Source organism: Notechis scutatus, chromosome 10, assembly GCF_049901735.1.
Source record: "Notechis scutatus isolate UNSWTSFEM ecotype Mainland chromosome 10, rNotScu1.2, whole genome shotgun sequence".
Lineage (NCBI taxonomy): Eukaryota > Metazoa > Chordata > Lepidosauria > Squamata > Elapidae > Notechis > Notechis scutatus.
The window spans coordinates 21,725,544-21,740,338 of NC_142018.1; the positions used below are offsets into that span (position 1 = coordinate 21,725,544).

The window sequence follows — 14,795 nt, forward strand, 5'->3', positions numbered from 1 at the left end:
GCTGGAAACAAATCATGGCAATATCTCTAGTTTATGATTCCTCTCTGAGTTAGGCGTCCTTCCCAGTGTGTGTTCTGTTATCTGTAGGCATCCTCCAGCCATTATCTTGTCTGGTTTGTATCGTTTTTTACTCTTTCTAATTTAAATGGCATTTCCTCCTTCTTGTAACTGGGAGTTTTTTTTGTCTCCAGTCAAGGATATTTGGAGCTTGGAAGCAAAGTGAAGGAATAAAAGGGGCTTCACCTGTTTTTTTTTTTGTGTTTATTTTATATCCCCACCCTGGGTCATCACACTTGCAGTTAGAAAACAGCTGTTCATTTTCCTGTTTTTTCCCCTTTCTTTTCTGCTTTTCCTTCGATTTTCAGTGTTGTGTTTCCACCCTTTGACTTCAGAATTTTTTGAACCACATTTTTATTGCTTGTATTTACATTTCCGATTTATGGCTACGCTGCCCAGGGAACGTGAATTACTTAGATATATAAAAGCACAATAAAAGAGGCAAATGAAAGCTGCCTTTTTAAGAACGCAGTCCCCATTAGGAGCCATCCTAAAGCCACGAACCGCAGAAAAAGCTTTCCCATTACGGAAAGAGATCTCGTGAAGGGCAATAAAAGTGATTTAGAGAAAAGGTCGTGTCCAATCATAACAATTCTCCGCAATTAGGCATTTCTTCCAGTCTGCAGAACTTACTCACCCACTGCTGATTGGGTTAACCGGGACAGAGAAGCAATTGTTGAGGCTCAGGTACGTCCAGCTATACATGCAGTTGCATTTCTGACCCAATGTCACTGTAACCTCCGCCGTGAGACGGTCTGCATAAAAAGGCTCGTTTCCAGGAAGAATGGAAAGCCGAAGGAGGGCAGCTGCCTTGCCCTCACTCTGGATTTTCTGGAAAGGAAAGGAGAAAGAGAAATGAGACTGTAACCTGCCAGCTTCTAACCCCCGCAGCGCATCTCTTTTCTTCCGGACCTCTGGGAGAAGATTTGCCCAACAGAAAAGAACCTTTTGCCCTGCCAGCGAAATCTTCCAGCCCCCCCTGCTCACTGCCCAGAGTGGATATTTTTCAAGGTGAAAAATTTTCCGCTCCTTTTCAAGTCTCCCCCGAGTCCCTCCGCCTGCCTCCCTTGAACAGACAGGTGACATTTTGCAGAAGACGAAATCGCCTGCAAGCGATGGGAGAACCCGGCAACGTTGAAGGAGAAGCTTTTCAAAAAACCCACTTCTTCAAATTCCTAAAACAGCCTTTGGGAAAAGAAAAAAAAGAAAGAAAAGGAAAAGCAAAAACTCACCGGCCCACTTTCTTTGCTTCCCCAATGCAGCTCATCCTAAGCATTTCTGGGGCCTTAGCAATTTTGAGATGCGTGACCGGGGAATTCTGGGAGTTGAAGTCCACCCACACGGCTTTGGGGAATTCTGGGAGTTGGAAGCCCACATCTCTTTGGAAGTTGCTGAGGTTGAGAAATGCTGCTTTAGAAGACAAAAAAAGAAAAAGGAAAAATTAGGGGGTTAATGGACCCCGAAAGGCGCTTGTGTTGGCTGTTTTAGATTGGCTGAAAATACATTTAGGGGAGATTTAATCTGATCGTGCAGCCTTCGGAGGAGGTTTCAAGAGAAGAGCTGAAAAATGATGCCACAAAAAAAATCATGCATGGCTTTCATATGCTGGAGTTTGGAAGGGGGCACAGGCAGTTCTTGACTTGTGACCATTTAGTGACCGTTCCAAGTTACATTGCTACTGGAAGAAGTGACTCACGACCATTGTTCACACTTAATGACATTGGTAGAAGCATGGTTTTCTTTTTGGTAGTTTCTTAATTTGGTTTTCTACTTGATTGTTTGTCTGGTGTTAATCCACGCTTATCTGGGTACTGGTTGCTGGATAATTGTTTTGGTAACTGTCTTGTATTTACGACTGTTGCAAGGGGCCAGGGTTAAGTGATCCCCTTCGGATAAGCAAAGTCAGTGGGTAAGCCAGATTCACTTAACGACCGTGTTACTAAGTGAGCAACCGCAGCAACGAACCACTGGGAGGGACGGCAGGAGTTGATTTTGGTGCCCACGTCCCCGTTGGCCCTCCAAGGGAAATGCAAGCCAGAGGGAATCTTTTTAACAAGCCAGATCCTTGTCATCTAATGGCTCGCTCACCCCCTGCCTGGCCTGGCTCCAGAGAGGCTCTTGATGGGGGAATGCAAATCTAAACCCTCTGGGAGCCTTTGTAAAGATGCTCCAATCTTTTCGAAAAACACGATTACCTTCTTCCGACTCTTAATTAAACGGCTGGCCATTCTCGTTACACCGAACTGCTGCCTTGTATAAATATGTGCAGTTGCTGTGAAGATGCTAATCGAGAGGAAAGGAAGGAGAAAAAAAGAGGCTTAATTAAGCAGCTTGGGCATCCTTGGCCCTCTCCTCCATCATCCTCCACTCAGGTTTTTACGAGAAGCCATTTGTTTGGGGTCTTATTAAAGTCACGGCCGGACAAATTAATGTGCTGTTTCCTGAGAAGGTTGCTCTTGACTCCAGTGACGGGGATCAAAAGCCAAGCAACGGTTGCTAATTGTGGGAGTCACCTTAGAAAAAGCAGATCTCATGACCTGCTCATCCCTGGATGGCTCTGTGAATTATTATTATTTTATTCTCGCAAAAGACCTCTGCGCATCATGAAGCAATGTGCTAGGAATAAGGCTGCCCATTCTCTGCAGCTGAATGATGGTTACTCCCCAAAATTCTGCCCCCCATTGTCGTCATAAGTAGAGGACACCCTGCACTTCAAGGGGATGCGGTGACTCAGTGGCTAAGATGCTGAGCTTGTCGATCAGAAAGGTTGGCAGTTCGGCGAATCCCTTGCGCCGCATCACGGAGTGAGCTCCCATTACTGGTCCCAGGTTCTGCCAACCTAGCAGCTCAAAAGCATGTTAAAAATGCAAGTAGAAAAACAGGGACCCCTTTGGTGGGAAGGTAACAGCGTTTCATGCACCTTTGATGTTTAGTCATGCTGGCCACATGACCACAGAGACGTCTTCGGACCGCGCTGGCTCTTCTTTGGCTCTGTAGCGGAGATGGTTGGGTCAACGCTGAGGTTCCTACCTTGTGAACCCCCAGACCCCATGGTCAAAGGAGGCGAAACCCATTATGAAGTGCAGCAAATCCTCAAGTCGAGGTGGCACAGGAGACAACTCCAATATTTATTCAAGTGGAAGGGCTTCCCCTTATCAGAGGCGTCATGGTTAAAGAGTAGGAACGTCCAAGCTAATCCCCTTGTAGCAAGGTTCCATGCAGAAAATCCAGTGAAGCCTGGGCGGGATTTGTGAGCATAAGTTTCTATATCAATTTATTTGTGTGTGTGTGTGTGTGTGTGTCATACAGGTCACCTTCAAGAAGTGAGGGGAGCCGAATGTCAACTCATAAAACATTTTCTATACATATTTTATAGTTGTCAACAGAGCTGGAAACGACTAGCACATGTGTGCGAGGGGAATCTTTACCTTTACCTGCACTTCAGCTTTCTTACTATTAATCCATCACACACCCATGCTCTGCCCCACTTCTTGCTGTCATATGTATAGTCTAGGAAATGTGTTTGGGGCCGACACAATCTAGAGATTAAAAATTAGGTACGGTGTCAAGCAGTTGCTTTGCTTTGCAAGCTGCGCCTGAGAAAACACCTTTATTCTAGCAAAGGTGTGTGTTTTTCTTCTTTTTTCTTCTTCCTCAAAAACTCCGTCCAGTTGCCTTTTCAAAAAAAAGTAAATACAAAATACTTTTGTGACAATCATGACTTAGATGACTAAGAATCTTCATAGACCTTTATTCTGGCAGCTTCCACACTTTGGGGTTTATGCTAAAGGCACTTCTGTTTTTTGTTGTTTATTTTGTTAGTGGTGATGTGCCGCAGTCTTTAAAATCAACTCAATAAGTTTCTTTATTTAATAAAGTGTCTGCCTCACTTGACGAGAACTTTTGTAGACTTTCTAAGCTTGGAAACTCCTCTCTCTCTCTCTCTCTTTCCACCAAATAATAGATTTTTTTTTAAAAAAATCCTAGATCTGATGTGATGGTTGTCACTCAACTTTGCTCTGTATCTGTCACTGGACTCCTTATCATTGTTCAAGGCCTGCTTTCTAAGAAATAGCTGTGAATCAGTGTGATGGAAACAGTTTTCCTTGATGTTCTTTAAAATGTTCGTATTTTGTTGGCTTCTCGCATTTTGCCAGTGAATTATTTAAAGCTCCTGCAATATTGAAGCACCCTCAGGGCATGAAATATGTCTTCTTTGTGAGGTCATGTCAAGAAGGTCTACATTTAAACCAGCATCTTTGTATAATTTTTCTTATTTGTTATTTTTAATGCACCTCACAGATTTATTTAAAAAAAATAACCATGCTGTCGTAACCATGCTGAAAATTACTTTTTAAAAAGCCTTTGTATCTCAGTATGCATTTGGACCCAAGGTTTTCTAGCTTTTTTTTTACAAGTCCACCCTGTGTGATAAAATGACCCTTTATTCCGTCATAAATTTGAAGGACCTTTACATTCTAGATAACTTTTCATGGTGCTGGATACTAAAGGTGCCTTCTTTTGTAAAAGTTCCCTTTTAAGTTATAGCATCATATAAAATTTAGTTCCTTTCAACCAAGTCTTCCCCTTTTGTTCCATCTGTACATTATAACCCACAGCTGGTTTTATCACACACTCTTTCCTTTGTTCTTCCATTTCAAAGTTCAGTAAAAAGATACATATTTTAACAGTCCTATGCTCTTATTTTCTCTTATCCCTTGGAAACCAAGAGGGCCGCGGAGGCTTTAAAACAGCATTTCAAAACTTTGGGGAGTTTTGATGTGTGGACTTCAACTCCAGGAACGCTGGCTGGGGAATTCTGGGAATTGAAATCCACACATCTTAAATTTACTTAAGTTGAAAATCACGGCTTTAAAAAGAGCGTGCAACAAAAATGTGTGTGGAAACATTGCCTTTATCCCATTTTGCTGGGCCCTGTTCTACCTTTGTTAAAATTGCATTCGTGTTTTCCCATTTCGAAAGAGGAGAAGGCAGAATCCTTCAGAGAAACTGAGTCGCGTGACTACATCCCTCCAAGAATAACAAATGAAGGCTTCTTAATTTTCTTTCCTTTTCTATTGGGCCCGTTTTTGGAAAAAATACATTTCCTTAATCAGTATTCCCCAGAGTGATGCACCTTCCCAAAAGAGGCCAATCCAAGTGAAGAACCTGGCAGATTTAAATCTGTACTAAAAGCCAAGACAAAACATGAACCACAGACTAAACATTAACATATATTAGCATTTTGATTACACCTGTAGAAAGGGGAAATGGGCCCTGGCTAATACTATTAAAATGTTTATGTCCTCCGTCCTTTCGGTTTCAGAAATCTTCAGATTTAAAGATTTCCTTGTGGAAAGAAGAAAGAAAGAAAGAAAGAAAGAAAGAAAGAAAGAAAGAAAGAAAGAAAGAAAGAAAGTAGAATTCTATTAGGGGAATCTATAGCAGACCGTGGCTAGTTCTTGACTTACAACAATTCATTTAGTGAGTGTTCGAAGTTACAATGGCACCGAAAAAAGTGACTTATGGTGAATCATTTTTCACACTTAACGACCGTGATGGCCACGTAATCAAAAGGCTTAGACTAGAAGACTTCCGACATCCCTCCCAATTCTGTAATTCCTGCTGGAAGCATTGGCATTTGGAGCAGGGAAGATGTCGGTGGGGCATCAAGTGAGTTTCTCAACAACCAGGGTTTTGCCTGTGGCACTGCAGTGTGTGTGTGTGTGTGTGTGTGGGGGAAATGCAGAAAAAGAAAGAGAAGGAATGTACTCCCCACTCCCCGAAAGGATGAAACTCAAGGGAGGAAGGGAGCAGCGTGTGCCAGGTCCCAGGGCTGGCTAGCAAGATCTCAACCCATCATTAAAGAGGAGATTGCAAAACACAACAGCCTATGCCTTGCTATTTCATGGTGTATTCTGGATTTTTTTTTTTTTTTGGCCAAAACACACAATTGGGGGTATTTGGTGGGATTGCAAGATCTTTGAATGGTGGAGAAAGAGGAGAAGTTACAGGGCAACAGAAGGGAGGCAGAAGAGACGGTGCCTACGTCCTATGTAAGCAGTGTAAATCTGTCATTTCTTCCCAAACCAGGAATCAGTGATTTTCCCTCCTGCACAACGAACCCTCCTTGGAGGGTTCACTTAGAGTCTTGGACTTGGTGTCAGCTGGAAGCTGTGACTTGGCCGTTGAATTAACATAGAGTGGTGGTTTTTCAAAGTTGGGAATTTTTAAGGTGGGTGGACTTCAACTCCCAGAATTCCCCAGCCAGCCTTGCTAGAGTATTTTTATTTTATTTTTAAAATTTGCAGTCATCCATCTCACTGCAAGGCAAATACTGCAAAGCTCCACATTTAAGACGAGGTGAATCTTTTAATCGCCCCAAAGCGATTCACAATCTCTAAATCAAACAGGGAAATGTAAATCTGACTTCAAATTAACTACAAATCTGATTCAGTTTGCAGTTTCGAGACGTGCCAGGAAGTGGGTTTGAAAAGTTCTGGGATTCCTGATTTTGGGTTTTTTTTTTTCTCTCTCTTGCAGATCAACAAGCTGTGTGGTCCTTCCCAGCAGAGGCAGCACCGATCAGCGTGGAATCCCGAAGACTATGTTGCTGAGCAGGGGATGAAGGGTACCACTCTGGTGGAACCCCAAGAAACCTTATCCGGTCGAAAGAGGTGAGTTCACAGTCTGGACTTTGTGGTGGTGAACACAACCCACACAGGTAGTTCTTGGCTTACAACCCACAACAGCACTGATTTAAACAACCAGGTCAAAATTTGTGGGCTCGGCACCCGGCATATAAATCTTGAGGGTCCCATGATCACCAGTGGGGACTTTCTCAGCCAGCTTCTGCACAAGCAAAGTCAACCACGAGCCTGGATTCACTTAATGTCCATGCTGATTTGCTCAAAGACTGTGTCATGTCCTTTGTAGAGTTGGACTCTGAGGGGGAGGAGGAACAGCCGACAGGGAGTGGAGGTGTGGCTCCAGAGGTTGTGGAGGAGGCTGGGGAAGGGTAGAGACCGGCTGGGAAGTCAGAGGAAGAACCAGGCTCATCCCCTCTTCATCCTAGGACACACAGCGAGGAACGGAGAAGGAAACAACTTGGCTTGCGAGAGAGGAAGCGGCCATGATCCCCCTCATTGGTTGCAGCTGGGGAGAATAGTATATAAGAAAGACGGTTACAACACAGCGTTGCTAGAAGCAATGCGTGTTTTATTTTGGGCTGAGATTATCTTGGCTGGCATCCTTCCAACAGATTGTGCCTTGTTATCTCCTTGAAGTTGGTAATTACTTATCCTGGTCCGTTGTGGAAATTTCTTCATTGTAGTTTGTTTGGTTTTTTATTTCACCTCTATCTCATTATCATTAAGTTTGGACTGTATTCCTTTCTTTTGAAGACTATTTTTGAGTACGTTTTACCTCCAACTGAGAATTATTGAACAGTGGGGCCAAGTTGGAGGCATTAAAGGGCAAAAAAAAAGGTCATAAAACCCGCCACGACTCACTTAACAACTGCCTTGCTTAGCAATGAAAACTCTGCTCCCAATGGTTGTCTTAAGTCAAAGACTTCCTGCATCTGATTTTTTTGGTGTGATGTTGACAGTTGAGGCCCTGACCGCTCGGTGGCTGGCTGAGCAGGTCGTCCCTCTCCAAAATCATCTGAAAATAAATGAAGAAATTTAATTACAGGCTGTATCTGCCCCCTGGTGCAGTGGCCCAGAAGGAGCTTTCGCCTCTCAATCAGGAGGCTGTGAGTTCGATCCTGGGTAGAAGCTGACATTTCTCTCTCTGAGAGCGATGAGAATGTATCTGCTGAACAAAACTCCTCATTGGTGACAAGAAAGGCATCCGGCCAGTAAACACTCAGATCCATTCAGTTGCCCAGATTCCACCCCGCAAGGGATTATGGGGTCATTACATGAAGATGATGATCTGCCCTCTGGTGACATAACAGTGGACTTTCTTGTTCACTTGCGCACCCAAAGTCAGGCCATCTGGGGCTCCTAAGACTCTGGGATGAACCTCGTCATTCCTGTTTGGACGGGAAGAGGGTTCCCCCCCCCCCGTGTCACCTGGTTTGTTGCTAGGCCAGAAACAGACAGACATGCCGAAGTAGGCATTGTGCAGCCTGGGTCTGTAATTAAAGCAGCGTTTTTGTGGCCTTCCAGCTTGGAACAAATATAGCAGGAGAGGCATTTAAACGGTCAGAGAATGTGATCATTAGTGTCAGAAGTTCTTGGGGGGAAACAAAAGCTGCAATTTTCAGCTCAGAAACCCACCCTGTCTTCCTCTCCTCTCCGTCCCTCCTCCCCAAGTTTCGGTGGGTAAGATGCTTATTTCGCTTTCTTTCTTTCTTTCTTTTTTTCCTGGAAAAGATCCTGGCTAATAGCAGAGTAGCAGATTCTGTGATTTGATTGATGATGTGGGACGCATCTTCCCAGCCCATCTGTGTTTTAAGTGGCAGTTTGAAAGAGAAGTTTTTTTTCCAGCCCATCACGGCTTGAGGGAGGTGCCTCCAGAAGGGTTCCATCTGGTTAACGCTGCTAGGATTAAAAAAAAAAAACCTTCAACTGAAATTCTGCTGGAAAATAGGATTGTGCGTTATCAGAAAATACACATTTGAGTTGTAGTTTTCAGCAGCAAAGAGGGGTGTGTGTGTGTGTGTCCAGATTTGAAATAGCAGAAACCCCCTGGGCATTGGAGTGACTTGTCTTGAAGATAAAACTTTAAGCAAAGGTGTCCAACCTTGGCAACTGTTAAGACTTCTGGATTTCACAACTCCCAGAATTCCCCAGTTTGGCCCAAAGGTTATAAAATCGGACACGTCCATGTGGCGACTTGCTTACTGACCACAAGAAGTTACGGCCCTAATTCTGGGTTCAACTACAGTCTTAAGCGAGGAAAACTTGTATGACGATAAGGAGAAACCTACACAGTTTATTGAAAGAGAGAGAGAGAGAGAGGAGAAGGAAAAAAGCATTGCAAAGGCTGGTGGTTATTTTTCCCGGTTCTTGTATGACGCACAACTAATCTGTATAATAGTTTACTTCATAGGGAAGGAGGTTTACTACCTCGGATTAGTCTGCTGGAATAAACAACAGAAGCACAGAGCAGGCAGCAGAAGCAGAAGGGGAGGCAGTTGTGGCAAAAATCCTGTGGGTGAAGAAAGGAATGGAGTGTATATTTGTGCACGCGTGTGTTTGCACGCACCATTTCTATGCTTGCAAAAAAAAAAAAAATCTGTAAAAATGGTCCCTGCAGCCCTTAACCAGAATGAATGAAGTTGCTTTGCTGGAATATTTCCCTCCGATTTGCATCCTAAAGACATCCCGACTTCGAGGCGTAATGTTGGTTTCATGTTTCTATGAAAAGTGGCTGTCCTTATCTGGCCCCTCATTTGCATGCTGGGTTGATTAGATCCCGGTTAGTTGCTGGCTTCATCCTGAGCACCCTCTCCTGGCTGCCAATGTGCACCTGAGAATGCATTTGCAAATGCACAGAGCCTGCTGCGGCTGCTGCGGCTGCTTCCCACGAGGCCAAGACCTTCTTTTATTTATTTCTGAGATTTATGGGTTCCCTGATAGCTAATCGTTGTCAGGAGGTTGTGCTACATAAGCATAAAAATTCGGTCTCCCAGGAATAGAATGCAACAAAGCTATCAGATTGGTTTTTCTCCTTCTGTAAAAAGGCAGCCCAAGCTGAAGGGCTAAAAGGAAACACAAAACACACACACACACACACACACACACACACACACACACACTGTCATCAATGTCATCGCTGTGAAAATGAGAAATGGAGCAAAGGTTACTAAAGGGAAGATTAAAAAACATGATTTTTTGGATGGGCGATTCTACAATTTGTATAATTGTTTACTTTCCTTTGGTGGATGATTTCACAATTTAGATTGTAGAAGTTAACCTTCTTGGGTAGGAATAGGCAGAGCAGGATGGCTGCTTTCGTGGACTCATTATGTACAGTAGTCCTTGACTTAGAACCATTCATTTAGTGGCTGTTTCAAGTTACGGTGGCCCTGAAAAAAAGGGACTTAGAACCAGTCATACGGTACTTAATGGCCATTGTACCATCTCCAGAGTCCCGTGAATAAAATCCAGGTGTTTGACAACCTGGGTACATTTACAATAGTTGCATTGTCCTGGGATCAGTGAATTGGTACCCCAAAGAAATGAGTGCCCCACATTTGCAAGATTTCTCCTGGATAAAATTTGCAATAATTGAGATTTTTTTAGCCGGGTGGAAATGGCGTCACTTATCTTTGGCCAATTCTCGCATGCTTTTTCTGCAAAGTGCAGCACCCAGAGAGGTAGAAAGTTCAGGAATTGCATTGATAAGCCACTAAGAAAAGTGCCTGGGGTATATGGAATCCAGTATCCTTGTAGATTCTGGGTTCCACTTTCAGGCTGTCCGCCAAAAACCCCACAGGTTGAGCGAGCTGTGGAAATCCAGTGCTGTTATATGTCTGCATGGAATCTTTCTCACTCGTTTTACTCTGCTTATTGCATTTTTTTTTATGATGCATTTTTAATTTCCTGTTGCCTTCTTTATCTGACCAGATTCCGAGTAAAATAAAATCACATAAATTGTCGGCTAAATGGATCAGTAGAGTTTATAAAGTAGCTTGTTTCATATATATGCCTGGAAGACTATATCACCCAGAAGAGTTATTGTTTAAGATATTGGTTGCATTGGGACAGATTAAACCCAGTTGTCTTTTTTGGGGAAGATCTGGATAAACAAGTTGCTTTCAAACTCCGGGCAGAGTTCTTCATTTCCCACAGTGCTTTAGTACCATCTAGTGGCAGAGAGCAGCATTATAGCACATCATTTGAACATGGTGTCCAGCACTCTAACTACCCTCCTTCAGTGGCTGGATTTTCCTTGAATGTTCCTTGAAATGGATTGATAAGAATTGATAAACCTAAATTACTAATGATAGTGGGAAAAGTATCTGCGCTCTTCCTTGATTGTAGAAGATTCCCGCCTTCTATTTTGTGGTCTGAGCTTGGCACTGATTTCTCAACTTTAGCCGACTTTTAAGATGGCTGAACTTCGACTCCCAGAATTCCCCAGCCAGCATGATTGGCTGGGGAATTCTGGGAGTCAAAGTCCACCCATCTCAAAAGGTTGAAAAACACAGATCTACTGTTTTCAGTTGGATGAAATGAGCTGTTATTTTAACCCACCCTCCTGTAATGCAGGACTTGGGAAGACCTACTACAAGGTCCTATGCTTTTGAGCAAAGATAAAGCAATTGTGTAGCTTTGCTTACAAGTCCCACTTTTGTGTTTTTTTTTCCTTGCAGGGAACTGGTCACCAAGCTGCGGGCCCACAGTGGCTTCTACAGCAGCTTGCCAGAATATATCTGCAGCCACAGTTCCACGGTGCACAACAACACTTTCTGCTGGAATGGACACGAAGTGGTGGAAAGGTATCTCCCTTCTCCTCTCCTTCCCCTTCCTTGAATTCCTACACTTGGCCAAACTCTCGTTTTTCTTCTGTTCCACCAACCCTTTTTCAAGTGTGCTAAGCAGGATGATCTCAGAAACGGGCACAAGCCCACCAAATGCCCAGGGTGGTCAATTGTTGATGGACATGGCAATGTTCTGAAGACAAAATGTTCGACTTTCTGCATCTTGGGAGTCTCTGGGGCATCCAGGAAGAGCTAACAGGAGATGGAATTGAATTTGGGGGTCCTTTTTTCTCTCTCCTACGTCTGAGGTTCAAGGGGAAGTTACTGTCTGTCTGGCCTGCTGGCTGGAGAATTCTGGAAGTTGAAATCCACAGAGGGCATCAACTGAATCTCAATCAGGGGCTGTTAGATCTGGTCTGCCAACATCTGGATCACAATCAACTGGCAGCAAATAGACATAAAACATCCACCTCTGGAGAGGCTCATAATTGGATAGTTTATTATGCCTTTGGAAATAAAAAAATTGTAAGAACACTTAAGTTCTGAAAAATTATTTTATATTAAAAAATAATGAAGGATTAAACCATTCAGCCTTTGGTCATTGTTGGATGCTTGAGAAGCAAATTGATTAAAGTTACAATTAGCAAATTACCAAGTAGCTTTTTTTTTTCCAAGTAGCTTTCTTCCTTTTTTTTTACCAAGTAGCTTTCTTCCTCCTAAAGTCTGTGGATTCCTGGAACTTCAGCAAAGTGAACTTTTAAGTTAGTGCAAAAGGAAGAAAATTTGCACCCACTGTTTTTCCTCCGCTGCCTGGTTGTTGTTTTTTTTTTGGGGGTAGTTAGCTTGGGGGTGTGCACAAGTGTGATTGTAGCAGGACACTAAAACGTGCCTTTTGCCATGCAACAAGGCAGTGATTCCAGCAGATGGCACCCCAAGAACAGCTGCCCGGCCTCAAGACCTTAGCTGAGTTCAAAGCTTGCACCCTCCTTCACCCCCCCCCCTTGTCCCTCCCCCTCCAGGTTTCACCAACACCTTTTCTAGATTCTTCAGGCCTTTTCAAGACTTCGCTGCATTCCTTTCCCCCACCCCATTTCCACTCCCTTCTCTGGTTTCTCCTGCCCTGCCATCCAAGGTCTTCCTTCTCCAAGGTCTGCAGAACCTCATGGCTTACTCTTGGTCCACCCACTGCTGGGTGAATTGGAGGGACAGGCGGGGAGGCTACGGAGGATGGATTGTGAAGTCCAGCACTGACTTCAGAAGACCGTCCTGGAGTCGAAATATTTTCAGCTCCGCCTAAGGGACACCAAACCTTCCCAGAGTCCAAGAATCCAGAAAGGATCCAGCTTCAAATCCCAGGAAAGAATCCAGATTGAAGCTGACAGTTTGGCTCTGCTTCAGCACTCACCTGGGCACTCCCCATGGCACCAGGTTCAGGCGAACGCAGAGTGAAATGCAGGGATTGTCTTTGTGCCCTGATTTTTTTTGGGGGGGTCTTCCCTTTGCAGATACAGCCACCCACCCACAAGGAATGGAGGCCGATCTCAGTCGGGGCAGCATGAAGCGAAGGCCAGGGGTCCTGAGCCGGTCATCAGCCAGATCATTGACAAGCTGAAGCACATAAACCAGGTGTGTGTGTGTGGGGGGGGGTTGGAGGCGGGAGGTGGGACAGGTGGTTGAGTTGGGGTTACCCAGGCCAGGGAGAAGGGGCTGGGTTGGGCTGGCACATGGGGCTAAGCAGTTATGGGGTGTCCCATCCCGACTGCAGATTAACATGCAATTGAGGTTTGAAACCACTGTTCATGGTTTAGTATTCTGTAGGTTCATTTTCCTTCCTCCCTCCCTCCCTCAATTTTCTTTCCTTTCCTTCCTTCCTTCTTCCCTCCCTCCCTCCCTTTCTCAATTTCCTTCCCTCCCTTCCTCCTTCCCTCCCTTCTTTCCTTCCTTCCTTCCCTCCTTCCTTCCTTCCCTCCTTTCCTTCGCCTCCCTCCCTTCCCCAATTTCCTTCCCTCTCTCCCTCCCTCCTTCCCTTCCTTCTTTCCTTCCTTCCCTCCTTCCTTCCCTCCTTTCCTTCCTTCCTCCTTTCCTTCTTCCCTCCCTCCCTCCCTTCCTCAATTTCCTTCCCTCCCTTCCTTCCTCAATTTCCTTCCCTCCCTTCTTTCCTTCCTTCCTTCCCTCCTTCCTTCCCTTCTTCCCTCCCTCCCTTTCTCAATTTCCTTCCCTCCTTCCTCCTTCCCTCCCTTCTTTCCTTCCTTCCTTCCCTCCTTCCTTCCTTCCCTCCTTCCTTCCTTCCCTCCTTTCCTTGCCCCTCCCTCCCTTCCCCAATTTCCTTCCCTCTCTCCCTCCCTCCTTCCCTCCCTTCTTTCCTTCCTTCCCTCCTTCCTTCCCTCCTTTCCTTCCTTCCTCCTTTCCTTCTTCCCTCCCTCCCTTCCTCAATTTCCTTCCTCCCTTCCTTCCTCAATTTCCTTCCTCCCTTCTTTCCTTCCTTCCTTCCCTCCTTCCTTCCCTTCTTCCCTCCCTCCCTTCCTCAATTTCCCTTCCTCCCTTCTTTCCTCCCTCCCTCAATTTCCTTCCCTCCCTCCCTTCCCCCATCAATTCATGGAGGAGATCCCAGTGAAAAAGTTGAAACTAAAACATGTGGGGAGCTGGAGAAGACTAGGAGAGATTGAAAGCCATCTGGTTTGACCTGGAGTTGGGGGCTTTTTCTGCAGATCTAATCTCTAAATGGTTTTATTAACGATTATGTCCAGCATAACTCCTGCCTATGAAGGATGAAGGTCTCCAGCTCCAGACCCGCTTGATAATAAGGGGCCATGCATTTCTTTCCAAATTGGGAGGAGAAAAAAAACAACCCTCCCTAATTACCCGCCTTGGAGAAAGCCATTATAATAACCCTGAAAAAGCGATTTGGGGGGAGGGGCAAGGTTTTATTCCTTTATTTCTAAGCGTGAAGAGAGATAAATGGGGCTGGAGAGCAGAGGGGGGAGATGAGGAGAAGGAGGAGGGGGGTTAAAGGAGGGAGATCAAACACCCGTCTCCCTAATTTGCAATTCATAAGTCATTTCCAGGGAGGGCTTTGCAGAAAAGGTGGAATTGAGAGGAGGGGGATAGAGGTGAGCCGCTGGGTGGGAAATGCTCCCCCCACCCCACCCCAGAGGTTACACACAAATGAAACTTGGGAAATATTTCAAGCCCTCCACATTAGGACAGATCTTGGAGGGGTCAGCCAAACCCACCCACGTCCTTATTTGCAAGACGGGTCCTTTCGCTTTTCTGGGCTCTTCCAAGGTGCTAGCCTGCCCCT

At 44.9% G+C, this 14,795-nt stretch overlaps 1 protein-coding gene across 1 annotated transcript in view; it reads left to right on the top strand.

Moving 5' to 3' along the window:
• The window catches only part of GPC3 (glypican 3), an 87,527-nt gene that overhangs the window by 49,419 nt on the left and 23,313 nt on the right, over positions 1-14,795 (top strand). The window contains exons 4-6 of the mRNA XM_087971912.1: positions 6,601-6,734; positions 11,387-11,512; positions 13,000-13,120. Coding sequence (XP_087828038.1) covers positions 6,601-6,734; positions 11,387-11,512; positions 13,000-13,120 — 381 coding nt within the window. The remainder of the gene's footprint in view (positions 1-6,600; positions 6,735-11,386; positions 11,513-12,999; positions 13,121-14,795) is intronic.